At 46.6% G+C, this 27,254-nt stretch overlaps 1 protein-coding gene across 1 annotated transcript; it reads left to right on the top strand.

The window, feature by feature from the left end:
* The first annotated feature begins 331 nt into the window (after window positions 1-331).
* LOC132780511 (uncharacterized) lies at window positions 332-26,885 on the top strand. The gene is made up of 4 exons (XM_067460808.1): window positions 332-383; window positions 4,809-5,174; window positions 9,446-9,538; window positions 26,731-26,885. Exons 1-4 carry the CDS (start codon window positions 332-334, stop codon window positions 26,883-26,885), a joined length of 666 nt encoding a protein of 221 aa, XP_067316909.1.
* Window positions 26,886-27,254: the final 369 nt, after the last annotated feature.

Genomic DNA, 27,254 nt, shown 5'->3' with positions numbered 1-27,254 from the left:
CCCAGCTCTTGAAGCCTCTCTGCCCTCAGAGTCCTTGGAAAGAGTTAGAGTGGCTAGATGCTGCTGCTGATAGGAACCATCGGGAGAATGGTTGCTTGCTCTGGTTCCAGCCTGGGGGGTGCCTGCCTCCTTCCCTCCCCCCCTCCCTCCCTGCTCTCCCGCTGAGCTCACAAAGGCCGACCGGTGACGGGCGCAACGGGCCCGGCTCCTCTACTCCGAGGGAGAAAAGAAAGGAAGGGGAGGGGAGGGAGGGGGAGGAGGAGGAGGGCCCGGCCAGACTCCCCCCAGCAGCCCCCCAGAGGCGCCCCAAGAACAGCCCAGGCCCAGCCGGATGGGGGCTCCCCTCGGGGCCCAGAGCCCGGCGCCCTCCACGCTCCTCGCAGGTGAAGGAAGGAAGGAGGGAGGGAGGGAGGGAGGAAAGGAGGAAGGAGGGAAGGAAGAAGAAGGAATAAAGGAGAGAAGGAAGGAAGGAAAGGAGGGTAGAGGGAAGGAAGGGTGGAAGAAAGGAGAGAAGGAAGGAAAGAAAGAAAGAGAGAAGGAAGGAAGGAAGGAGGGAAGGAAGGAGAAGGAAGGAAAGAGAGAGAAGGAAGGAAGGAAGAAGAAGGGAGGGAGGGAGGAAAAGGAAGGAAAGAGAGAAGGGAGGGAGGGAGGAAGGAAGGAGAAGGGAGGGAGGGAGGGAGGGAGGGAGGAGGAGAAGGAAGGAAAGAGAGAAGGAAGGAAGGAAGGAAAGAAAGAGAGAGAGAGAGAGAAGGAAGGAAGGAAGGAAGGAAGGAAGGAAGGAAGGAAGGAAGGAAGGAAGGAGAGAAACCAAAAAGAAAGAGAGTAGGAAGAAAGGAAGTTTGGCAGATTGTTTTCTGTCAAAGGAGAGAGGAAAAAAAGAAAGAAAGAGAGGAAAGGAAAGAAAGAAAGAAAGAAAGAAAGAAAGGAGGAAAGAGGGAATAAGGAAGGAAGGAAGGAAGGAAGGAAGGAAGGAAGGAAGGAAAGAGAGAAGGAAGGAAGGAAGGAAGGAGAAAGAGAGAGAGGGAAGGAGGGAGGGAAGGAAGGGAGGAAAAGGAAGGAAGGAAAGGAGGGAAGAAGGAAAGAAAGAAAGAAGGAAGGAGGGGAGGAAGGAAAGAAACAAAAAAGAAAGAGAAAAGGAAGGAAGGAAGTTTTGCTGATTGTTTTGTGCCAAAGGAGAAAGGAAAAAAAGAAAGAAAGGAAAGGAAAGAAAGAAAGGAGGAAAGAGGGAAGGAAGGAAAGAAAGAAAGAAAGAAAGAAGGAAGGAAGGAAGGAAAGAGAGAAGGAAGGAAGGAAGGAGAGAAAGTAGGAAGAAGAGAAGGAAAGAAAGAGAGAAGGAAGGAAAGACAAGGAAGGAAGGGAGAAAAGAAAGAAAGAAAGAGAGAGAGAGAGAAGGAAGGAAGGAAAGAAAGAGAGAAGGAAGGAAGGAAAGAGAGAAGGAAGAAGAGAAAGAAAGAAGAAGAGAAGGAAGGAAGGAAAGAAAGAAAGAGAGAAGGAAGGAAGGAAGGAAGGAAAGAGAGAAGGAAGGAGAGAAAGAAGGAAGAAGAGAAGGAAGGAAAGAAAGAGAGAAGGGAAGAAGGGAAGAGAAGGAAGGAAAGAAAGAGAGAAGGAAGGAAAGGAGGGAAGAGGGAAGTAAGAACAGAAGGAGAAAAGAAAGGAATGGAGAGAAGGAAGGAAAGAAGGAGCAAGGTCCCAGGGTGAAAAGCACATGTCTGTGTTTTAGATGGATTAGGGATCAGCTGGTTTTCCCTGTAATAGGCAGTAAGAGCACCTAGAGCTTCGGAGAGCTTCTGTTCTACCATCTCAAAGCTCCCTGCTGGAGTGGTGATGGCATGATCATCAGCATAGATGAAACTCTCTGTCCCTTCTGGCAGTGGTTGGTCATGTGTGTAGATGTTGAACATGGATGGAGCAAGCACGCTCCCCTGAGGCAGGCCGTTCTAAAAGGGATAAAACAGAAGGTTTTGGATGGGAAGTTAGCTGGCCCTGGACAGAGCACTAGTTCCACCTGCTGGCTTCTGCTATTATAATGTCCTTGTAGGTCAGGGCACGGTCCAGAGTGACTCCCAGGTATTTGGGTGTGATGCAATGCTCCAGTGGGATTCCTTCCCAGGTGATCCTCAGAGTTCGGGATGCTAGTGAAAAGCACATGTCTGTGTTTTAGATGGATTAGGGATCAGCTGGTTTTCCCTGTAATAGGCAGTAAGGGCACCTAGAGCTTCGGAGAACTTGTACCATCCCTGCTTGGGCGGTGATGGCACAATCATCAGCATAGATGAAGCTCTCTGTCCCTTCTGGCAGTGGCTGGTCATTTGTGTAGATGTTGAACATGGATGGAGCAAGCATGCTCCCCTGAGGCAGGCCGTTCTTCTGTTTCTGCCATCTGCTTCTCTGGCCCTGGAACTCAACAAAAAAGCTCCTGTTTTGTAGCAGGTTTCCTATGAGAGCACCTAGAGCTTCGGAGAGCTTTTGTTCAACCATCTCAAAGCTCCCTGCTTGAGCGGTGATGGCACGATCATCAGCATAGATGAAACTCTCTGTCCCTTCTGGCAGTGGCTGGCCATTTGTGTCGATGTTGAACATGGATGGAGCAAGCATGCTCCCCTGAGGCAGGCTGTTCTTCTGTGTCCGCCATCTGCTTCTCTGGCCCTGGAACTCAACAAAAAAGCTCCTGTTTGGTAGCAGGTTTCCTATGAGGCGGGTGAGGTGGTCGTCCTTCGTGATGTTATATAAATGATATATGATTAGGGATCAGCTGGTTTTCCCTGTCATAGGCAGTAAGGGCACCTAGAGTTTCAAAGAGCTTCTGTTCTACCATCTCAAAGCTCCCTGCTTGAGCAGTGATGGCACGATCATCAGCATAGATGAAACTCTCTGTCCCTTCTGGCAGTGGCTGGTCATTTGTGCAAATGTTGATCATCGATGGGGCAAGCACGCTCCCCTGAGGCAGGCCGTTCTTCTGTTTCCGCCATCTGCTTCTCTGGCCCTGGAACTCAACAAAAAAGCTCCTGTTTTGTAGCAGGTTTCCTATGAGAGCACCTAGAGCTTCGGAGAGCTTTTGTTCAACCATCTGAAAGCTCCCTGCTTGAGCAGTGATGGCACGATCATCAGCATACATGAAACTCTCTGTCCCTTCTGGCAGTGGCTGGCCATTTGTGTCAATGTTGAACATGGATGGAGCAAGCGCGCTCCCCTGAGGCAGGCCGTTCTTCTGTTTCCGCCATCTGCTTCTCTGGCCCCGGAACTCAACAAAAAAGCTCCTGTTTTGTAGCAGGTTTCCTATGAGAGCTTTTGTTCTACCATCTCAAAGCTTCCAGCTTGAGCGGTGATGGCACGATCATCAGCATAGATGAAGCTCTCTGTCCCTTCTGGCAGTGGCTGGTCATTTGTGTAGATGTTGAACATGGATGGAGCAAGCACGCTCCCCTGAGGCAGGCCATTCTTCTGCTTCTGCCATCTGCTTCTCTGGCCCTTGAACTCAACAAAAAAGCTCCTGTTTTGTAGCAGGTTTCCTATGAGAGCACCCAGAGCTTCGGAGAGCTTTTGTTCAACCATCTCAAAGCTCCCTGCTTGAGCAGTGATGGCACGATCATCAGCATACATGAAACTCTCTGTCCCTTCTGGCAGTGGCTGGCCATTTGTGTCAATGTTGAACATGGATGGAGCAAGCACGCTCCCCTGAGGCAGGCCGTTCTTCTGTTTCCGCCATCTGCTTCTCTGGCCCCGGAACTCAACAAAAAAGCTCCTGTTTTGTAGCAGGTTTCCTATGAGAGCTTTTGTTCTACCATCTCAAAGCTTCCAGCTTGAGTGGTGATGGCACGATCATCAGCATAGATGAAGCTCTCTGTCCCTTCTGGCAGTGGCTGGTCATTTGTGTAGATGTTGAACATGGATGGAGCAAGCACGCTCCCCTGAGGCAGGCCATTCTTCTGCTTCTGCCATCTGCTTCTCTGGCCCTTGAACTCAACAAAAAAGCTCCTGTTTTGTAGCAGGTTTCCTATGAGAGCACCTAGAGCTTCGGAGAGCTTTTGTTCAACCATCTCAAAGCTCCCTGCTTGAGCGGTGATGGCACGATCATCAGCATAGATGAAGCTCTCTGTCCCTTCTAGCAGTGGCTGGTCATTTGTGTAGATGTTGAACATGGATGGAGCAAGCACGCTCCCCTGAGGCAGGCCGTTCTTCTGTTTCTGCCATCTGCTTCTCTGGCCCTGGAACTCAACCAAAAAGCTCCTGTTTTGTAGCAGGTTTCCTATGAGACGGGTGAGGTGGTCGTCCTTTGTGATATTATATAAATGATATATGATTAGGGATCAGCTGGTTTTCCCTGTAAGAGGCAGTAAGAGCACCTAGAGCTTGGGAGAGCTTCTGTTCAACCATCTCAAAGCTCCCTGCTTGGGCGGTGATGGCACAATCATCAGCATAGATGAAGCTCTCTGTCCCTTCTGGCAGTGGCTGGTCATTTGTGTAGATGTTGAACATGGATGGAGCAAGCACACTCCCCTGAGGCAGGCCGTTCTTCTGTTTCCGCCATCTGCTTCTCTGGCCCTGGAACTCAACAAAAAAGCTCCTGTTTTGTAGCAGGTTTCCTATGAGGCGGGTGAGACGGTAGACCTTTGTGATACTATACATTTTTCTCAGGAGGAGGCAGTGGTGGTTCACAGTCTCATAAGCCACTGACAGGTCTAGGAAGACAGCTCCTGGGATCTGCTGCCTTTCAAAGACTTTGGAGATGTGTTTTGGAGACGTTGTGTTGATGGCCTCAAACGGATGCTTTGCTGGGCGTGACATCCCTCCCCTTGTTCTCTCGACAGCCTTCGTCCTGAGTGTTTGCTTCTTGTCGACCGAAGCCTACATGCAGCTGACGAATATTGTGATGAATCCACCGAAGCCGGTGGATAAAGGAAATGTCCGCTTCACCCCGAGCATGCTCCCGCCAATCCCAGTGAGCTGCCGCTGGTACCGGCGGGAAATGAGCGACAAAGACACCATCCTGGCCTATTTCTTCGAACCAAAACCTACGACTCGGAAGGGGCCGAACTACACCGGGCGAGAGACCATGAGGCCCGACTGCTCCCTTGAGATCACAAACTTAAATTTCACGGACTCTACCAACTTTATAGTCCTGATATATGGCCGTGGGGGAATTATGGCAGGGAGCGTGGAGATAGATATCCCAGGTAGGCTTCCGTAACGTTTTGCGCAATATATCTTATGACATTATGTGCAATATGTCTATCTCTCCGGGGAGCCCCCAGTGGCACAGTGGGTTAAACCCCTATACCAGCAAGACTGAAGACCGACAGGCTGTGGGTTCGAATCCGGGGAGAGGCGGATGAGCTCCCTCTATGAGCTCCAGCTCCTCATGCGGGGACATGAGATAAGCCTCCCACGAGGATGATAAAAAAAAACATCAAATCATCCAGGTGTCCCCTGGGCAACGTCCTTGCAGACGGCCAATTCTCTCACACCAGAAGCGACTTGCAGTTTCTCAAGTTGCTCCTGACACGATAAAAAAATCTCTCTATAACATATTTGTGCAACATGACTCTCTAGAATGTTTCATGCAATATATCTCTGCAACGTTTTGAGCAATATGAGTATAATGTTTTTGTGCAATATGACAATGTTTTGTGTATATGGCTCTCCAAAATTTTCTGTGCTGTGACTATAATGTTTTTATACAATACAACTACATTTTAGCGCAGTATGACACTCTCATGATTTTGTGCAATATGACTCTCCAATTTTTTTTTGCACAGTGACTCCCTATAATGTTTTTGTGAAATATGACTGTAATGTTTCTGTGTAATATGACTCAATAAGTTTTCATGCAATACGACTCTATAACATTTTAGTACAATACGACTCTATAACATTTTTGTGCAATATGACTATAACATTTTAGTACAGTATGACTCTATCATGTTTTTGTGCAATATGACTTTTCTGTGCTGTCATATTGAACAAAATTTTCTGTGCTGTGACTATAATGTTTTTGTGCAATATGACTATAACATTTTAGTATAGTATGACTCTATTATGTTTTTGTGAAATATGACTTTTCTGTGTTGTCATATTGCACAACATTTTCTGTGCTGTGACTATAATGTTTTTGTACAATATGACTATAACTTTTTAGTACAGTATGACTGTATAATGTTTTGTGCAATATGACTTTCCAAAAATTTCTGTACTGTGACTATACTGTTTTTATACAATATGACTACAACATTATAGCACAGTATGACTCTATCATGTTTTTGTGCAATATGACTCTCCAAAAGATTTTCCTTATAATGTTTTTGTGAAATATGACTGTAATGTTTCTGTGCAATATGACTCAATAAGTCTTCATGCAATACGACTCTGTAACATTTTTGTGCAATATGACTATAAAATTTTGTAAAATATGATTCTAGAACATTTTTGAGAAATAGGAGTCTTCCTAACATATTGTGCAACAAATCTCTCTAATGTATTGTACAATACTCTCAAGAATACCTATTAGACTTAAAAGAGTAGTTATATTGCACAAAATATATTAAAGATATAGTACATTAGGTCTCTAACATTTATATGCAATATGTCTGTAACAGTACTGTAAAATATGACTATCTGCAACATATTTGTGCAATATGTGTCTATTATATTTTAAGGAAAAAGATGTCTATAACATTTTTGTACATTATGGCTGTAACATTTATGTGCAATATGTCTGTAACAGTACTGTGATATATGACTATCTGTAAGATGTTTGTGAAATATGTATCTATTATATTTTAGCAAAATATGTCTATAACGTTTTTGCTCAACATGACTATCTGTCACATTTTGACACAATAAGATTCTGTATAACCTTTGTGTGCCATGTTTCAGCAGAATTGTTTTATTTTTGGCAGATCCAAACGATCCTGATATTGGTAAGTCACAATGTTTCTTTTTCCTCTTTCCTATGACCTGGGGGGGGGGGGGGGTCTTTGAAAGATGCTCCTCACTTGGCCTAAGCTGAGAAGCTTTTCCAAGTTCCCTCTTTCCTCAATGGCTGTGAAAGTCGGAACAAACACAACCTCCAGTCCAATGGCCTATGTTGAAGGCACAGAAGCCTTCCTCTGGTTCCAGAGACCGGTTTGAAAGTGAACGTTGTCCAGGGTGATCTGGGCATGAAGTATGAGTCCCAAGGGTAAAAACCTTAGAATTGGTGCTGAGAGGTAACTCAGTCAAGGGCTTTTAGAGCCAAGTCTCTTTCTCACGTCCATCTGATAGAAAGTCTGATGGTGGAATGGAAAAGGAAAGCACACCCCTCCTCCAGGAAAAGGTGGAGCCAAACAATTGAGCTGAGGAAGCAATATAACTGGTGCAAACAACATTGATTGACAGCTATAAATAACCAATCAATCCAACTATACACAGGCAGGGTAAAAAGGCAGAAATAAGCATGATACAATAGTTTAAATCTTGCAACTAACAGTTCTACACATAGGTGGCGCCACTCGCACCGTCACACATAAAATTGGACAGGCGGTCCTAGAAATTTGATCTTCTGGCACAATTCTATGGCTTGCTTTCACCAGATGTGGTGGCCTCACAACTCCAAAGTTTCTTGGACGAAACCCATTATTTAGATCCATTTCAATCTGGTTTCACGTCTGGCTATGGAACTGAGAGCATTGGTCACCTTGGTGGATGATCTACGAAGAGAGCTGGAGAGGGAGAGTGTGTCCTTGTTGGTTCTCCTGGACCTCTCAGCAACTTTCGGTACCATCAACCATGGTATCTTTCTGGGCTGACTCTCTGGGATGGGATTAGGGAGCATTGTATTGCAGTGGCTCTGGTCCTTCTTGGAGGGTCGGACCCAGAAGGTGGAGCTGGGGGACTCCTGTTTGACTCCTTGGATGGTGGCCCCATGCAATTCTGTCCCCCATGTAATTTAACATTTACATGAAACTACTGGGAGAGACCACCTGGAGTTTTGGGGTTCGGTGTCAAATTTACGCCAGTGATACCCAACTCTATTACTCCTTTCCACCCAAAACCAAGGATGGTGTGCTGGTCCTAAACCAGTCATCTGGACAGACTGGTTTAATATTTGCTTCTCATAGCCTTAGCATGGGGATTTGGTTAACCAGTTAAAATTCATGAGTAATCCAGTTTTTTTTTAAACCTGGAGGAAGTCGGACTTGGCCACGGTAGTCCACGCTCTGGTTACATCCCGTATAGACTACTGCAACACTCTCTACGTGGGGTTGCCTTTGAAGACTGTCTGGAAGCTTCAAATGGTCCAACGCTCGGCAGCCAGTATACTAACAGGAGCAGCACTCAGGGAGCATACTACTCCTCTGTTGCGCCAGCTCCACTGGCTACCAGTCTGCTACCGGGCTAAAATTCAAAGTGCTGGCGTTAGCCTATAAAGCCCTAAACGGTTCTGGCCCAACTTACCTGTCCGATTGCATCTCCCCTTTTGAACCTGCTAGGACTTTAAGATCGTCTGGGAAGGCCCTGCTCTCGGTCCCGCTTGCAACACAGGCACATCTGGCAGGGACGAGAGACAGGGCCTTCTCAGTGGTGGCCCCTCGGCTGTGGAACGCCTTTCCTACAGATATTAGATCGTCCCTCTCCCTATTGGCATTTCGGAGGAAAGCGAAGATCTGGTTGTTCGAAAAGGCATTTGAATAGGCAGTGTAATGAACATAGGAATACAGAACAACGGATGATGAGATTGGATCTTGCTTCTACTTATGAGACGCTAATGAGATGTTATATTGATGTTTAATTGTTTATTATGTTATTGTTTTAATTGTTTTTAACTGTTTTTATGATGTGGAGCATTGAATTTTGCTATTGTTAACCGCTCTGAGTTGCCTAAGGGCTCAGAAAAGCGGTATATAAATGAAGTAAATCAATCAATCAACCAATCAATCAGTGGCGCAGTGGGTTAAACCCCTGTACCGGCAGGACTGAAGACTGACAGGTCGCAGGTTCAAATCCGGGGAGAGGCGGATGAGCTCCCTCTACCAGCTCCAGCTCCTCATGCGGGGACATGAGAGAAGCCTCCCACAAGGATGATAAAAACATCAAATCATCCGGGTGTCCCCTGGGCAACGTCCTTGCAGACGTTGAGGGCCAATTCTCTCACACCAGAAGTGACTTGCAGTTTCTCAAGTCTCTCCTGACACGACAACCCCCCCCCCCCAAATCAATCAATCAATCAATCAATCAATAAGGGGGTTGAACCCCTAAACACCCCCCCCCCTTGGCTACAGCTTGGTAGATGGGGGTACAATCATATCTATAGAAAGTGAAAAGTAGTGGACTCAACACACAGCCCTGTGGCATCCCAGTGTTTAGACATGTGGTGACCTTATCTAATCCTCTGAAAACGTCCAGATCAGGTGAGTCTGGATGGAGAGTGATGTGCCATGCTCTGCATCATGTGCTTTCCTTCTTGCAGGCCGTGGACTCTCCAGATCGAACATCATTGCCATTGTCATTGGGTGCATAGGTGCCGTCGGGGTCGTGTGCGTGATTCTTTTCCTCATTTACCGTAAGTAAAACCCTGGGAGCTGGACAGTCCCAGTTCCCTTCCCGATGGAGGAAGAAAAGATGCCCCTTGTGTTATTGAAACATTGACCATCCTCCTCTAATACTAATAACTATACATTTATAACACACTTTTACAGAGCTTAACTGGGTCCCAAGCCCCAGCCCAGCCCCAAACATTCCTGGGAGGATTAATCTAATCATTTACCAAGCCTAAGAGATAAACCCCTCAGATCAGACAAAGCAAACAGGAAAAGGTCTTTCCTTAAGATGCAATTCAGAATTAGACTCCAGGAGTCCCATTATCTGCGTCCTCAGACGAATCGCCCTCTTTCCTCTTAAGACAACTATGTACAACTGTGTTGAAATAATTATTTTTTCCAGTCTGCCACTACAGGGCAATCCTTGCGCATATCTTTGCTTTCTTAATGCACAATCAGTGGAGAGGACTCACACATATATATGCACAAGAACTGGGCACCCAAAAACATGTCAACTATATGGGATGTTGGGTTGTTGTAGGTTTTTCCGGGCTATATGGCCATGTTCTGGAGGTAATTTTTCTCTTGACGTTTCGCCTGCATCTATGGCAAGCATCCTCAGAGGTAGTGAGGTCTGTTGCAACTAGGAAAAATGGGTTTATATATCTGTGGAATGACCAGGGTGAGACAAAGGACTTTTGTCTGCTGGGGCTAGGTGTGAATGTTTCAGCTGATCACCTTGATTAGCATTCAATGGCTTGGAAGTGCCTGGGGGGAATCTTCCTACTTCCAACAGACCTCACTACCTCTGAGGATGCTTGCCATAGATGCAGGCGAAATGTCAGGAGAAAAATTGCCTCCACAACATGGCCATATAGCCCGGAAAAACCTACAACAACCCAGTGATTCCAGCCATGAAAGCCAGCCCAATATCCAGCTGAGAGGTAATCCTCTGAGGGAAGCAAGGACTTTTCATAAAATCCTACAATCAAAGAATTGGAAGAGACCATCCAGTCCAACCCCATTCTTCCAAGAAGCAGAAAAATTGCATTCAAAAACCCTTGACAGATGGCCATCTAGCCTCTGTTTCAAAGCTTCCAAAGAAGGAGCCTTCACCACACTCCGGGGCAGAGAGTTCCACTGCTGAACGGCTCTCACAGTCAGGAAGTTCTTCCTCATGTTCAGATGGAATCTCCTCTCTTGTAGTTGGAAGCCATTGTTCCATTGCGTCCTAGTCTGCAAGGAAGCAGAAAACAAGCTTGCTCCCTCCTCCTCCTTGTGGCTTCCTTTCACATATTTATACACGGCTATCATGTCTCCTCTCAGCCTTCTCTTCTTCAGGCTAAACATGCCCAGTTCCCTAAGCCGCTCCTCATAGGGCTTGTTCTCCAGACCCTTGATCCTTTGAGTCGCCCTCCTCTGGACACATTCCAGCTTGTCAATATCTCTCTTGAATTGTGGTGCCCAGAACTGGACACAATATTCCAGGTAAAGTGGTCTAACCAAGGCAGAATAGAGCATGGGGAGCATGACTTCCCTGAATCTAGACACTAGGCTCCTCTTGATGCAGGCCAAAACCCCTTTGGCTTTTTTTGCCGCCACATCACATTCCTGGCTCATGTTTCACTTGTTGTCCATGAGGACTCGAACATCTTTTTCGCGATGCAATCAAGGCATTTACATAAGCTTTGTCTTTTGCCTCTGGGAGTGACACTTATTTGTTGTTATTTATTCATTCAGTCGCTTCCAACTCTTTGTGACCTCATGGACCGTCCCACGCCAGAGCTCCCTGTCGGCCATCACCATCCCCAGCTCCTTCAAGGTCAAGCCAGTTCCTTCAAGGATGTCATCCATCCATCTTGTCCTTGGTCGGCCCCTCTTCCTTTTTCCTTCCATTTCCCCCAGCATCATTGTCTTCTCTAAGCTTTCCTGTCTTCTCATGATGTGGCCAAAGGACTTCATCTTGGCCTCTCATCTCCTTCCCTCCAATGAGCAGTCAGGCTTTATTTCCAGAAGCATGGACTGGATGGATCTTCTTGTGGTCCAAGACGCTCTCGGAACTTTCCTCCAACACTATATTTCAAAAGCATCTCTCTTCCTTTGCTCGGCCTTTTTTATGGTCCAGCTCTCGCATCTCTTCTTCAGGCTAAACATGCCCAGCTCCTTAAGCCGCTCCTCATAGGCTTGTTCTCCAGACCCTTGATCATTTTAGTCGCTCTCCTCTGGACACATTCCAGATTTGAGTCAATATCTCCCTTCAATTGTGGTGCCCAGAATTGGACACAGTGTGATTCCAGGTGTGGTCTAACCAAGGCAGAATAGAGCATGGGGAACATGACTTCCCTGGATCTAGACGCTATGCTCCTATTGATGCAGGCCAAAATCCCGTTGGCTTTTTTTTGCCGCCACACCACATTGTTGGCTCATGTTTAACTTGTTGTCCACGAGGACTCCAAGATCTTTTTCACACGTACTGCTCTCGAGCCAGGCATTGTCCCCCATTCTGTATCTTTGCATTTCGTTTTTTCTGCCAAAGTGGAGTATCTTGCATTTGTCCCTGTTGAACTTCATTTTGTTAGTTTTGGCCCATCTCTCTAATCTGTCAAGATCGTTTTGAATCCTGCTCCTGTCCTCTGGAGTATTGGCTCTCCCTCCCAATTGGGTGTCGTCATCAAACTTGATGATCCTGCCTTCTAGCCCTTCATCTAAGTCATTAATAAAGATGTTGAACAGGACCGGGCCCAGGACGGAACCCTGCGGCACTCCACTTGTCACTTCTTTCCAAGATGAAGAGGAAGCATTAGTGAGCACTCTCTGTGTTTGTCCACTTAACCAATTCCAGATCCACCTCACCGTAGTTTTGCCTAGCCCACATTGGACAAGTTTCCTTGCCAGAAGGTCATGGGGGACCTTGTCGAAGAAGGCCTTCCTGAAATCCAGGTACGCCACATCCACGGCATCATTCCCCGCATCTACCCAGCTTGTAGCTCTATCGAAGAAAGAGATCAGATTAGTCTGGCATGACTTGTTTTTGATAAATCCATGTTGACTATTAGCGATGACTGCATTTGTTTCTAAGTGTTTGCAGACCGCTTCCTTAACAATCTTTTCCAGAATCTTGCCCGGTATCGACGTGAGGCTGACCGGACGGTAGTTGTTTGGGTCCTCCTTTTTTCCCTTCTTGAAGATTGGGACCACATTGGCCCTCCTCCAGTCTGCTGGAACTTCTCCCGTTCTCCAAGAACTCTCAAAGATGGTTGCCAGTGGTTCCGAAATGACTTCCGCTCGTTCCTTCAATACTCTTGGGTGTAGTTGATCTGGCCCTGGGGACTTGAACTCATTTAGAGCGGCCAGGTATTCCTGGACGACTTGTTTCCCAATTTGAGGTTGGATGTCCTCCAATCCTTCATCCACTCCATCTTGCTGAGGTTGAAGACTCTCTTTTTGTGAGAAGACTGAGGCAAAGAAGGCATTAAGTAGTTCTGCCTTTTCCCTATCCCCTGTCAGCACTGCCCCATCTTCTCCTCGAAGAGGTCCTACCGCCTCCTTGTTTTTCCTTTTTCTACTGACATATGAAAAGAAGCCCTTTTTATTGTTTTTAATGTCCCTGGCAAGCCTGAGCTCGTTTTGTGCTTTAGCCTTGCGGACCTTTTCCCTACAGGTGTTGGCTATTTGTTTGAATTCTTCTTTGGTGATTTCTCCCTTTTTCCACTTCTTGTGCATGTCTCTTTTGTGTCTTAGAACAGTTAGAAGTTCTTTGGACATCCATTCTGGCTTCATTGCACTTGTCCTATTTTTTCTCTTTGTTCGGCACGGTTTGAAATTGTGCCTTGAGTATTTCATTCTTGAGAAACTCCCATCCATCTGTAACTCCCTTGTCTTTTAGTATCTGTGTCCACGGAATGCTGCTCAGCGTTTCCTTCATTTTTTGGAAATCAGCTCTCCTAAAGTCCAAAATGCGGGTTTGACTTGTCTTAGTTTTGGCCTTCCTTTGTACCTCAAATTGCAGGAGCACATGGTCACTTGCCCCTAAGGATCCGACCACTTCAACCGCATCGATCAGGTCCTCCGCATTTGTTAAGATGAGATCAAGAGTAGCTAATCCCCTTGTTGCCTCTTCTACCTTCTGGACCATGAAACTGTCTGCAAGGCAAGCGAGGAATTTGTTGGACTTTGTACTCTTGGCCGAGTTTGTTTTCCAGCAAATATCAGGATAGTTGAAATTGCCCATGACTACTACATCTCTTCTCTGTGCCTGTTTGGTCAACTGTTGGCAGAAGACTTCATCAAGTTCTTCCTCCTGACTTGGAGGTCTGTAGTAGACGTCTACAACAAGATCTTTTTGTGTCCCAGTTCCCTTGATTCTTATCCAGATGCTTTCAAGCTGGTTTCCCGGATTGCTGTCTTGCATCTCTTCTGCAGCATAAGATTTTTTGACATATAAGGCTACTCCGTCTCCTCTCCCCTTTGTTCGGTTTCTGTGAAAGAGGTTATAGCCCTCGATGTCTACATTCCAGCGATAGGAGTCATCGCACCAGGTTTCAGTGATGCCTATGATATCATATTTGTGGTGTTGTGCTAAAAGTTGGAGTTCATCTTGTTTATTTCCCATGCTCTGTGCATTAGTGTAGAGACATGTGAGCCCCTGAGATCTTCCCCTGAGCTGTTTAATTGGGATTATTGTGCTTTCGGTACTTGGTCCTCGTTGTGTTTGTGCAGCCCTCCGTTTAGCCTTCTGGCGGTTCCCTGACATTATGGGTAAAGTTGTGTTCGCAAGGCTGTTGTCCCCCTCCCCCGGTGGGCCTAGTTTAAAGTGCGCCTAATGAGGTTTGCGAGTCTGTGAGCAAAAAGGTGTTTTCCTACTTGTGTGAGATGCACCCCATCCCTTGCCAGTAGGCCATCCTCCTGGAAAAGCAGGCCATGGTCGAGGAAGCCAAAGCGTTCCTCCTGACACCATTTTCTAAGCCAGTCATTGACCTGTACTATTTTTCTGGCCCTTGTAGGACCGTGTCTTACGACTGGGAGGAGGGATGAAAAGACCACCTGTACATTACATTGCTTTAGCTTTGTTCCTAGAGCTCGAAAATCATTTATGGTCTTTTGAACAGTATGCCTAGCAGTATAATTGGTTCCTACATGAATCAACATGAGGGGAGGACGGTGATGGGGCTTGAGGAGCCTGGTGAGCCTCTGAGTGATATGGTGTATATTTGCCCCCGGTAGGCAGCATATTTCTCGAGCCATCCCGTCTGGTCTGGAAATGACGGTTTCCGTTCCTCTAAGGAGGGAGTCGCCTACTACCAAGACCTGTTTACTTTCAGGATTGACAGGGTCCCTTTTGCGCAATGTAGTGTGTAGGTTCCCAGAAAAGTGATCCTGTTGGTGTGAATTGTGTAGGTGTAAAGTGTTGTCCTCCTCCTCGACGTCACCAGTGCATTCGTCAAGGACAATCCATTGAGATTCGTCCAAGAGCCTAGCATTCTCCTGTATGTGTTCCTGTTGCACCTGGTCTATGGTTGGGGATGGTACACCTGCAGGATTGTGCAAGTGTGAATGTTGTGAAGTGTTGTCCCAGTCAGGGCTATCCCCCGCACACTGATCAAGGATGAGCCACTGATCAGTATCTAAGCCATTCTGGTCTTCCCCAATATGTTGTGTTTCTTGGTCAGGTGGTAGTTGTGTGAGAATTTGGAATCTATTGTGTAACTGCAGCTGAGCGGAAGTATTCTGAGGAGGCTTCCGGGTCCTATGTGTCCTTCTAAGGGTGACATTTCTCCAAGCCTGAGGGTTGTCCACATCTGAGGTGCTGTTCTGTTGAGCCTCCCCGTAATGTTGGTGTGATATGGGCCGCGTGTCTAGGCCAGTGTGGTGTGTGGTGTCTAAGAACAGCTCAAGTTCCTGAATGTCCTTAAGGGTCTTAATACGGTCCTCGAGTTGTCATATCCTGTTGTCCAAGAGCCTAGCGTTCTCCTGTATGTGTTCCTGTTCCTGTTGCACCTGGTCTATGGTTGGGGATGGTACACCTGCATGATTTTGTTAGTTTAGGTCCCTCTAAGTTTCTGATCATTGTCCAATTTATTTACTTTCGCCTCAGCCTGTTCTTGACATACAGCAATTTGTTTATTTTCTTGGGTGCCCGCCTCTGTCGAAGTCTTAAGTTCCGAAAACATAGCTTTACTTCCCAAAAGCGTGCTATCTGATGACTGACTTGATTTTGTTTTTGCTTTCTCTGACCTCTGTGTTGCTGCAGCCCGTCGAGTGTAGGATGCGATTAGACCCCTCGTCGTCTTCGGTGACCCTTTGACCATAGTTGGTTTCAACCCGAAAGCGTTTGTTCAAGGACTCCGCAGCAATGATAGTTTCCTGTTTGAGAAATGGAGGCGTGCTTGGGAAGGGGCGGAAGAGGAGCCGGGTTCAGCCCGCCATCTTTTTTTTTTTTGGATGCATTTTAAGACTTTATATCGTCTTGCCATTTTTTCAGAAACAGAGCAGAGTCTTCTTTCAGCCAATATTAACCTGGCCTTTTAAGTTTGCAATCTCCTGAAAGCGAGGCGGAATATTTTTTTTTAATTATTGCAGCGATCAACATGATGGCTCTTCCCGGGAGGCAATTAAAGACCCCAAATCTCACAGCAATCAAGCAGGAATGTAGAGACAGACTTTTAACAGGTTTCCTTTTGTGAAAGCGCCACATATACAGTGCGATTTTAAAGAACACAATATTTAAATCTTACTTTTTCTCTGTTGGGTGTTGAAAGCGTGATGGAGAGGGCATCTCGCGGTGGGAGCTGTCTCCACTTGGGTACCACTTGAAGATCAAACGAAGTGATTTTCTGCAGACCAACTCTCCTTTCTCTGTCTTGCCCAGAGATAAGGAAACTCTGAAAGGAAACCTTGCATTCTCCTCTCACCGCTCACAATTTCTCACCGAGCTCCAGCTCCACACCACTGCCTCTCTCAGCTCTCAACCCAGAAGAAGATGGGCAGGTCTCACCACCTTGTCTTCTCCTTCCTCCAGGTACTTCTCCCGGTGAGAGTCGGACTTTTTCTTCAGCCCTCATCTGTTACTCTTCAGAGTGGTAAAGCTTGGGGTCCAAGAGGCAAGCATTACCTGGGTGGAAAGGATGACAGGTTTCCATCTCCAGTGGGTGGATAAAGCAGAAGAACACAGGAACACAGAAAAATAAAACCTGGAAAAAATGGATGGAAAGGTCAGATTATGGAAATCATAGTGATCTCGTCCAGGTTCCAGTTGGCACCGTTTGAGAAATACATCTCCCAAGTTTCATCCGCTGACCTGATGGACCGTGCAATGACAAGGCCTTGCTCACAAATAAAATGAAATAAACACTCCAAGATTGCCAGTGTGGATTCTGTTTCTCCTTTCGCTTAATTCTCAAGCACAGACAGGACATCAGTTAGATCAGGGGTCCCCAAACTACGGCCTGTGGGCCACTTCCGGCCCACCAAGGGCTCTTATCCGGCCCGCGCAGGAGGAGCGCCCCCCCAGTGCCCCTCGGTTGGCTGGCTCACGCTATCCATCAGGCCCGATGGACAGCGTGAGCCAGCCAAGGGAGGCTGCTCCGCATGGCCTAGTCATGTGTAAAGGCTGATCTGGCCGGTGTGGTCCATGCCAGTCACCTCTAGACTGGACTACTGCAATGCGCTCTACGTAGGGCTGCCCTTGAAAACGGCTCGGAAATTCCAACTGGTCCAACGGGCAGCAGCCAGGATGCTAACGGGGGCCCCTTACAGAGAGAGGTCAACCCTCCTGTTCAAGGAGCTCCACTGGCTGCCGTTTATTTTCCGAGCCCAATTTAAGGTGCAGGTGCTTACCTACAAAGCCCTGAACGGTTTGGGACCATCCTACCTTCGAGATCGCATCACAGTCTACGAACCCACACGCTCGCTCCGGTCATCAGGAGAGGCCCTGCTCGTGATTCCACCCGCCTCGCAGGTGCGTTTGGTGGGGACGGGGGACAGGGCCTTCTCTGTGGTGGCCCCCCGCCTCTGGAATGCCCTCCCGAAAGATCTCAGACAGGCCCCCACCTTGGCGATTTTTAGAAAAAACCTGAAAACCTGGCAATTCCAACGTGCCTTCTCAGATTAGGAACCCTACTACCAAAGCCCAGAAGCACTTTAGTAGAGTCAAGATCACCCTTAACGCACACTGCACTTATATTTTAATCTCACATCCCCCCGACACTTTTTTCAGCACTTTTAACCCTGTACCCCACTCCAGCCGACTCAGTTTTTTAATATGTCCCGTTGTATTGTTTATTGCCACTGTTCTCTGCTTTAACTGTTTTATTTGCAATGTATTGTATTGTTGCATTGTTGTATTGTGTTGTGCTGGGCTCCGGCCTGTTGTAAGCCGCATCGAATCCCTTTGGGAGATGCTAGCGGGGTACAAATAAAGTTTAATAATAATAATAATAATAATAATAAAGCACCTCACAAGGTGCTTTACACACAAGTAGGCCGCGCGGGGCTGCTCCTCCCTTGGCAGGCTCACGCTATCCGTCAGGCCCGATGGACAGCGTGAGCCTGCCAAGGGAGGCTGCCCCGACGCTCCATGCAGTCATGCCGGCCACATGACCTTGGAGGTGTCTACGGACAACGCCGGCTCTTCGACTTAGAAATGCAGATGAGCACCACACCTCAGAGTCAGACACGACTGGACTTCATGTCAGAGGAAAACCTTTAACCAGGAAAATTGTGGAAGATCCACGGTGGATGAAAGAACTCTTGTCTGTTGGAGGTAGGTATGAATGTTTCAGTTGGCCACCTTGATTGCCATTTCATAGCCTGACATAGCCTAGAAAAGGCAGAGGAACGAGAGACCAGATTGCCAATATCCGCTGGATAATGGAGAAAGGCAGGGAGTTTCAGAAAAACATCTACTTCTGCTTCATTGACTATTCTAAAGCCTTTGACTGTGTGGATCATCATAAATTGTGGCACGTTCTGGGTGGGATGGGCATCCCAAGCCCCCTTCCCTCTCTCCTGAGGAATCTGTACAAGGACCAAGGAGCCACAGTCAGAACTGACCACGGAACAGGAGACGGGTTCCAGATTGGGAAAGGCGTACGACAAGGCTGCATCCTCTCACCCAACCTTTTTAACTTGTATGCAGAACACATCATGCGAGGATGTGCGGGGCTGGATGAATGCAAAGCTGGGGTGGAAATGGCTGGAAGAAACATTCACAACCTCAGATATGCAGATGACACCACTCTGATGGCCGAAAGCGAGGAGGAGCTGAGGAGCCTTCTAATCAAGGCGAAAGAAGAAAGCGCAAAAGCCGGGTTGCAGCTAAACGTAAAAAAAAAACCAAGATTATGGCAACAAGAATGATTGACAACTGGAAAATAGAGGGAGAAACCGTGGAGGCCGTGACAGACTTTGTATTTCTAGGTGCAAAGATGAGTGCAGACGCAGACTGTGGCCAGGAAATCAGAAGACGCTTCCTTCTTGGGAGGAGAGCAATGTCCAGTCTCGATAAAATAGTGAAGAGTAGAGACATCAGACTGGCAACAAAGATCCATTGCATAGTCAAAGCCATGGTATTCCCTGTAGTAACCTACGGATGTGAGAGCTGGACCTTAGGGAAGGCTGAGCGAAGGAAGATCGATGCTTTTGAGCTGTGGTGCTGGAGGAAAGTGCTGAGAGTGCCTTGGACTGCGAGAAGATCCAACCAGTCCATTCTCCAGGAAATAAAGCCCGACTGCTCACTGGAGGGAAAGATACTAGAGACAAAGTTGAAATACTTTGGCCACATCATGAGGAGACAGGAAAGCCTAGAGAAGACAATTATGCTGGGGAAAGTGGAAGGAAAAAGGAAGAGGGGCCGACCAAGGGCAAGATGGATGGATGGCATCCTTGAAGTGACTGGACTGACCTTGAGGGAGCTGGGGGTGGTAACGGCCGACAGGGAGCTCTGGCGTAGGCTGGTCCATGAGGTCACGAAGAGTCGGAGACGACTGAACGAATGAACAACAAGCCTGACAGTTTTTAGGGAGAATGCTTTGTTGAGAGGTGATTAGCTGGCCCTGATTGTTTCTTGTCTGGAGTTTCCCTGTGTTTGAGTGTTGCTCTTTATTTACAGTTATAATTTTAGAGTTTTTTTAAAAAAATACTGGTAGCCAGATTTTGTTCAGACTAGAAATAGGAAGATTTCCCATTCTCTGCTCCTGGAATTACTGCCTAAAGAGGGCGAGAAAGAACCCTTCCACACCGCAAAATAAGATATGTGCAATGTGCATAGGGATTTTTTTTAATTGATTTTTTTAAAAACTATAGTCCGGCCCTCCATCGGTCTGAAGGACAGTAAACTGGCCCCCGGTTTAAAAAGTTTGAGGACGCCTGGGTTAGATGAGTATGCCAAAGCTTCAATATATGGAAGACTTCAGCTGCTTGATGCAGGTAATCTACCCAGAGGCGGCTGAACCATAAAGCAAATTACGCTTTTGCGTAGGGCGCTGTCCCCAAGGGGTGTCCCTGTTGCCAAGGCCGGGCGCGTCCCTCTCCTAGCATTGGCAAGCGCATGGGGAAGAGACCCTGGGAGCGCACATCCAGGGGTTGAGTGAAACTGCTTCACTGGCTTTTCCTTGATTTGCATCTACTGGGAGGAGGCTGATAGCCATGCAGAGGGTGGTGTTCACAGGGTTCAACCTTATTTTTCTCACACTTCACTGCAACTTCCCATCGCACATCGGGGGGTGGGGGTGGGGGTGCAATGCCAGCTAGTTTGTAGAGTTTATCAACAGGGGTAGGTTTGAGACATCTTGTGATTATTCTACATGTCTCATTCAGTGCTATATTCACCTGTTTGCGTGGGCAGACTTGTGCCAAATGGGGAAGACAACCTGAATGGTTGAGCAAGACAAGGCCAGGGCTGATGTTCTTATTCATTTTGGGTCTGCTCCCCATGAGCTGTCAGTAAGTTTCCAAATGAAGCAGAGACCGGGACATCCATAGGGATACCAAGGGGCTTGTCTATAAAGCTATTGTCCTCCCAACCCGGCTCTACGCCTGCGAAACAGACGTCACATGCAACTCCTGGAACGATTCCATCAGTGCTGCCTCTGGAAAATCCTGCAAATCTCTTGGGAAGACAAGTGGACAAATGTCAGCGTGCTGGAAGAAGCAAAGACCACCAGCATTGAAGCGATGGTCCTCCAACATCAACTCCGCTGGACCAGCCACGTTGTCCGGATGCCCGACCACCGTCTCCCAAAGCAGTTGCTCTACTCCCAACTCAAGGACAGAAAACGTAATGCTGGTGGACAAGGAAAGAGATTTATAGGTGGGCTTAAAGCCAACCTTAAAAACTCTGGCATAGACACTGAGAACTGGGATGCCCTGGCCCTTGAGTGCTCCAACTGGAGGTCAGATGTGACCAGCAGTGCTGCAGAATTTGAAGAGGCATGAGTGGAGGGCGAAAGAGAGAAACCTGCCAAGAGGAAGGTGCGTCAAGCCAACACTGACCGAGACTGCCTTCCACCCGGAAACCAATGCCCTCACTGTGGGAGAAGATGCGGGTCAAGAAGAGGGCTCCACAGTCACCTACGGACCCACCAGAATACCAATCCTGGAAGACTATCCTACTTGGCCAACGAGGGATCGCCTAAGTAAGTAAGTAAGTAAAGTAAGTAAGCTGTCAGTAAATTTCCACAGGATGTCAATGCGTGTAACTACTTTGTGCTTGGTGTTCATGCAGTGTTTCTTAAATGTTAGTGTTCGCTCTAAGGTGACACCGAGACATTTAGCATGGAAACCATGTTTGATCTCTTGACCTTCCCAGGTCACTTCCAATGTCCTGTTGGCTTCACTGTTACATAGGTAAAAAGCACACACTTGTGTCTTGGCAGGGTTAGGCTTCAGGCAGTTCTCTTTGTAGTCACTGGAGAGATCTTTCGGGGCATTAGGCAGTTGGTTTTCGACTGTTTTGACATTAGGTTCTTGTGGGTTTTTTCGGGCTATAGAGCCATGTTCTAGAGGCATTTCTCCTGACGTTTCGCCTGCATCTATGGCAAGCATCCTCAGAGGTAGAGGTCTGTTGGAATTAGGACAATGGGTTTATATATCTGTGGAATGGCTGGGGTGGGGCAAGGAGCTCTTCCCTGCTGCAGTTAGGTGTTAATGTTTAGCTGATCACCTTCGTTAGCATTTGAAGGCCTGCCTGAGCCTGGGAAAATCTGTTCCTGGGAGGTGTTAATCTGTGCCTGGTTTTTTCCTCTCTGTTGTTTAGCTGTTATAATTTTTGAGTTTTTTAATACTGGTAGCCAGATTTTGTTCATTTTCATGGTCTCTTCCTTTCTGTTGAGATTGTCCACATGTTTCTTGTGGATTTCAATGGCTTCTCTGTGTAGTCTGACATGGTGGTTGTTGGTGTGGTCCAGCATTTCTGTGTTCTCAAATAATATGCTGTGTCCAGGCTGGTTCATCAGGTGCTCTGCTATGGCTGACTTCTCTGGTTGAAGGAGTCTGCAGTGCCTTTCATGAACAAAATCTGGCTACCAGTATTAAAAAACTCTAAAATTATAACAGCTAAACAACAGAGAGGAAAAAACCAGGCACAGATTAACACCTCCCAGGAACAGATTTTCCCAGGCTCAGGCAGGCCTTCAAATGCTAACGAAGGTGATCAGCTAAACATTAACACCTAACTGCAGCAGGGAAGAGCTCCTTGCCCCACCCCAGCCATTCCACAGATATATATACCCATTGTCCTAATTCCAACAGACCTCTACCTCTGAGGATGCTTGCCATAGATGCAGGCGAAACGTCAGGAGAAATGCCTCTAGAACATGGCTCTATAGCCCGAAAAAACCCACAAGAACCTAGTGATTCCAGCCATGAAAGCCTTCGACAATACATTGTTTTGACATTTTAAAGACCACCAGCAAAGACCACCAGCATTGAAGCAATGCTCCTCCACCATCAACTCCGCTGGACCGGCCACATTGTCTGGATGCCCGACACCTACGGACCCACCAGAATACCGATCCTGGAAGACTATCCTACTGTTGCTTATTGCAACAGTCACACTGGCTTCAAACAGACAAGGGTTCTTTCTTCCACCCTGGACATTATTCCACAGGTATATATATGCTAGGGTTGAATAGGTTCATTCGGAAGAGCCTGAAACTCATAAAAAACTTCTGACTTTTGATTTTCAAAGCAGTTTTGAACTGTACAGGAAAAGTGGGAGGGGAAAATCCAAATTTGAAGCACTAACCTTCCCCCCCCCCCGCCCCCGGAAATGTTCGGATGTCTCCCAATATTATTTTTCACAACCATTAAGCAACTTTGGAAAAGCTTAAAAAGTTTTAAAATCTTATGCTTTCCCTCTGTCATGTTGCCAGGGCTCTGCCTTATTTAGGTAGAGATGAATCAAACTCCCAGTTTTATCAAACAGTTTAATTAAAACAGCACTTACTTGCTGGCTGCTTTAATAATCCAAAATATAAAACATAAAGATAGCACTCAGCCACAGAATAAGCAAAAACTGTTAACAAAAGCTACACTGTAGTCAAAGGGTCCAGTCCAGTGGTCAAACACCAAGAGTTCAATAAACAAAGTCCAAGGATCAAGAGTATATACCGTAGTCAAAAGCCAGTCCAAAGGTTCAAGGTTCTAGGGTTCCAAGATCACAGGAGACAGGTCAGGATACTGAAAATCCAACAGACCTGGGGGAAAAAACAGCAGCATCCACCACCAAAATATAACAATACTTTTCTCCCAAAGATCAGTCCCAAGGTTAGCTCCTTAAATCCAGTAACACCCAGTTGCAACCTATCCCCTTCATGCCCCCACCCTTAATTACTTACAAACTACTCAGCCCTTTAGAACCAAAACTTACACTAACCCTTCCATCACCAACTGCCAGGTCTACCACTACCAACCACCATCAACTATGGAACATATGACACCCTCCTTGGTGATGCAAGGGAGGGATGAGGTCGGCGTGGCTAAGCACAGCCATTGTTGTAGTTTGTGAAGGCCAGGCCCGCAATGGTAGAGATTGCAACAGGATCTGCTGTTAAACTACATTTCCCACACTGCCTTGCTGCTCATTAGCCGAAATGGCTGAAGGACCCAAAATAGCTGTCTGTAGCAGTCTTCCTCTAAATATAAAATAAACTGATTGAATCTACAGAGGTGTCTAAAGAAGGCAGCAAAGCAATAAACAACTTTTGCAAAGACAAGAGAACATAAACTGCTTAAAAACCAATCATTTCACTTTGGCCTGATTGCCATGAACAAGGCCCTGGGACAGCCAGCCATCCCTTTACATCAGTAAGCAATGATAAAATATCATGATTGATTGCATCTGCAAATAGGAATAAATGGATGGATGTGTCTTGAGAGTCCCCTCCAACTCAGTAGATGTCAGGAGAGTTTGGATGGTGCCTTTCTGCCCAGAAGAAGGGGGTCAGTCTAGATGTCCCTTGATGGGGTCTGTACTATGATTTCTGTTCTCCACCAAATTTAACACAGTCTGTGCCACACAAACAAAGTTTCTGGAGTAGAGCAACTACATTCAAAGTAAAGACTACCCAATGAAACAGAAAATAACACTTTCAAACCAGGAACAGATTTTCTTTATTATTAAAAACTAGCTGTAACCGCCACGCTTTGCTGTGGCCAACCTTCCCTCTTTCTCTCCTTCTTTCCCTCCTTCCTTCACTCTCGCTTTCCTCCCTCCCTCCCTCCCTCCCTCCCTTCCTGTCTTTCCTTCTCTATCTCTTTCCTTCCTTTCCACTTTTTCTTTCTCTCTGCTGTCTCTCTTTTCTTCCTTCTCTCTTTCCTTCTTTCCTTCCCCCCCCTCTTTCTTTACATCTTCCCCTTCTTTCGCTCCCTCTTTCTTTCCTTCCTTTCCCTTTTTTCTTTCCTTCACTCCTTCTTTCCTTCTCTAACTTCCCTTCCTTCCCCCTTTTTCTTTCCCTCCCTCTTTCTCTCCTTCCTTCCTTCCTTGCCTCCCTCCCTCCCTCCCTCCCTCCCTCCCTCCCTCCTTCCTTCCTTCCTTCCTTCCTTCCTTCCTTCCTTCCTTCCTTCCTTCTCTCTTTGCTTTCATGCTTCCTTCTCCCTTCCCTTCCTTCTTTCTTTCCCTCCCTCTTTCTCTACATCTTCCCCCTTCTTTTGCTCCTTCTTTCCTTCCTTCATTCCCTTTTTCTTTCCTTCTCTCCTTCCTTCCTTCTCTAACTTCCCTTCCTTCCCCCTTTTTCTTTCCCACAATCTTTCTCTCCTTCCTTCCTTCCTTTCCTTCCTTCCTTCCTTCCTTCCTTCCTTCCTTCCTTCCTTCCTTCCTTCCTTCCTTCCTTCCTTCCTTCTCTCTAGCTTCCTTCTCCCTTTCCTTCCTTCTTTCTTTCCCTCCCCCTCTTTCTTTTCTTTTCTTTTCTTTTCTTTTCTTTTCTTTTCTTTCCTTCCTTCCTTCCTTCCTTCCTTCCTTCCTTCCATCCTTCCTTCCTTTCTTTTTCTCCCCTTTTCTCCCTCTTTCTCCCCTTTTTCTGTATTGTCATTCAGCTTTTTTGGCTTTTTCAGTCCCTTCTGCTGTGTTTTTCAGTGTTTTATGAGTGAAGGACATACATTGGGTTGTTAGGTGTCTTGTGTCCAAATTTGGTGTCAATTTGTCCAGTGGTTTTTGAGTTCTGTTAATCCCACAAACGAACATGACATTTTTATTTCTATAGATTTTTTAAAATAAAAATCCATGTATATGCCAAAGGTTATGAAATTTGGTGAGCTAACAGTGGTATATATGTCTACCACTTGTAGGCAAGTTTCATCAGGATTGGTCTAAAATGAGGAAGGGATAATCCCTTGAATTTTTCCCGGTGCTAGCGCTGTTTTGCCCTACTGCGCATGCGCGTCTGCATTAATGAATCGATTTCGAAGTTTCCAAAGTCACGGAAAATGTAGATTTTGTTTTTTGGAAAAAAAATTCGGAAGTGAATTTAGAATGGAAACACCAACATCCAAAATGAGTTTTGAACCATTTTTATTGGGGTCTCTCCCTTTTTCTGGGGTCTATATTTTGAACATTTCCTAACAGTCCTTTTCCAAAGAAGAAGGAAGGGGGAGGGAGAAGAGAAACGAATAAAGTCGCTTTTGGAAACTTCTTTTTTGCTCACTACTAAGCATTGATATTTTTTCTGGTTGTGTTTTGGGGACTTGATGCTACATTTCCCAAAGTTGCTGGATCTCAACTGCACAACTGGTGATTTCCTGCAGTATATCAAGCTTGTTGTTGTTCATTTGTTCAGTCGTCTCCGACTCTTCGTGACCTCATGGACCAGCCCACGCCAGAGCTCCCTGTTGGCCGTCCCCACCCCCAGGGTCTCCTTCAAGGTCAGTCCAGTCCCTTCAAGGATGCCATCCATCCATCTTGCCCTTGGTCGGCCCCTCTTCCTTTTGCCTCCACTTTCCCCAACATAATTGTCTTCTGTAGGTGACCTCATGGACCAGCCCACGCCAGAGCTCCCTGTCGGCCGTCCCCACCCCCAGGGTCTCCTTCAAGGTCAGTACAGTCCCTTCAAGGTTGCCATCCATCCATCTTGCCCTTGGTTGGCCCCTCTTCCTTTTGCCTTCCACTTTCCCCAGCATCACTGTCTTCTCCAGGCTTTGCTGTCTCCTCATGATGTGGCCAAAGGACTTCCACTTTGTCTCTCGTCTCCTTCCCTCCAATGAGCTTTAGTCGGGCTTTCTTTTCCTGGAGGATGGACTGGTTGGATCTTCTCGCAGTCCAAGGCACTCTCAGCACTTTCCTCCAGCACCACAGCTCAAAAGCATCTCTCTTCGCTCCGCCTTCCCTAAGATCCAGCTCTCACATCCGTAGGTGACTACAGGGAAGACCATGGCTTGGACTAGGCAATGGATCTTGGTTGCCAGTCTGATGTCTCCACTCTTTACTCTTTGATCGAGACTGGACCTTGCTCTCCTCCCAAGAAGGAAGCGTCTTCTGATTTCCTGGCCACAGTCTGCATCTGCAGTCATCTTCCCACCTAGAAATACAAACCCTGTCACGGCCTCCACATTTCCTCCATCAATCTATCTATCTATCTATCTATCTATCTATCTATCTATCTATCTATCAAGTTTCATCACGATTGGTCTAAAAATGATGGAGGGAGAGTCCCCTGAAGTTTCCCCAGGGCCAGTGCTGTTTTTTCCACTACTGCACATGTGTGTCTGCCATTAATGAATTCAGAAGAAGATCTACAAGCCACTCTCAACACCTTCGCAGAAGCATATGAGAAGCTCGGCCTGTCATTGAACATCGGGAAAACCAAAGTGCTCTTCCAGCAGTCACCAGCCCAACCCTTTGGTGTTTACATTGGTGTTTACATTGCGGTCAAGCCATAAGACAAGCTCTGGAGGTTCCTTCTTTTGGAAGCTTTTAAATTTAAACAGAGGCTGGATGGCCATCTGTCAGGGTGATTTGAATTGAATATTCCTGCTTCTTGCAGAATGGGGTTGGACTGGATGGCCCAGGAGGTCTCTTCCAACTCTTGGTATTCTATGATCCCCATATGCTAGTAAAGGTAAATAATAATAATATAATAATAATATAATAATAATAATAATAATAATAGAAACAAATGGTAGAAGAAGAGAAACACACCCTGGCAGATTATGTGAAAGGCAGCCAAGAACCAACATCCCGGACAACAAGTTAAGTATGAACCAACAATATGATGTGGCCGGCAAAAAAAAGCCAATGGGATTTTGGCC

This window comes from Anolis sagrei, chromosome X (assembly GCF_037176765.1).
Source record: "Anolis sagrei isolate rAnoSag1 chromosome X, rAnoSag1.mat, whole genome shotgun sequence".
Lineage (NCBI taxonomy): Eukaryota > Metazoa > Chordata > Lepidosauria > Squamata > Dactyloidae > Anolis > Anolis sagrei.
The sequence above is the reverse complement of the archived record's forward strand: the minus strand, read 5'-3'. Positions and strand labels throughout refer to the sequence as shown.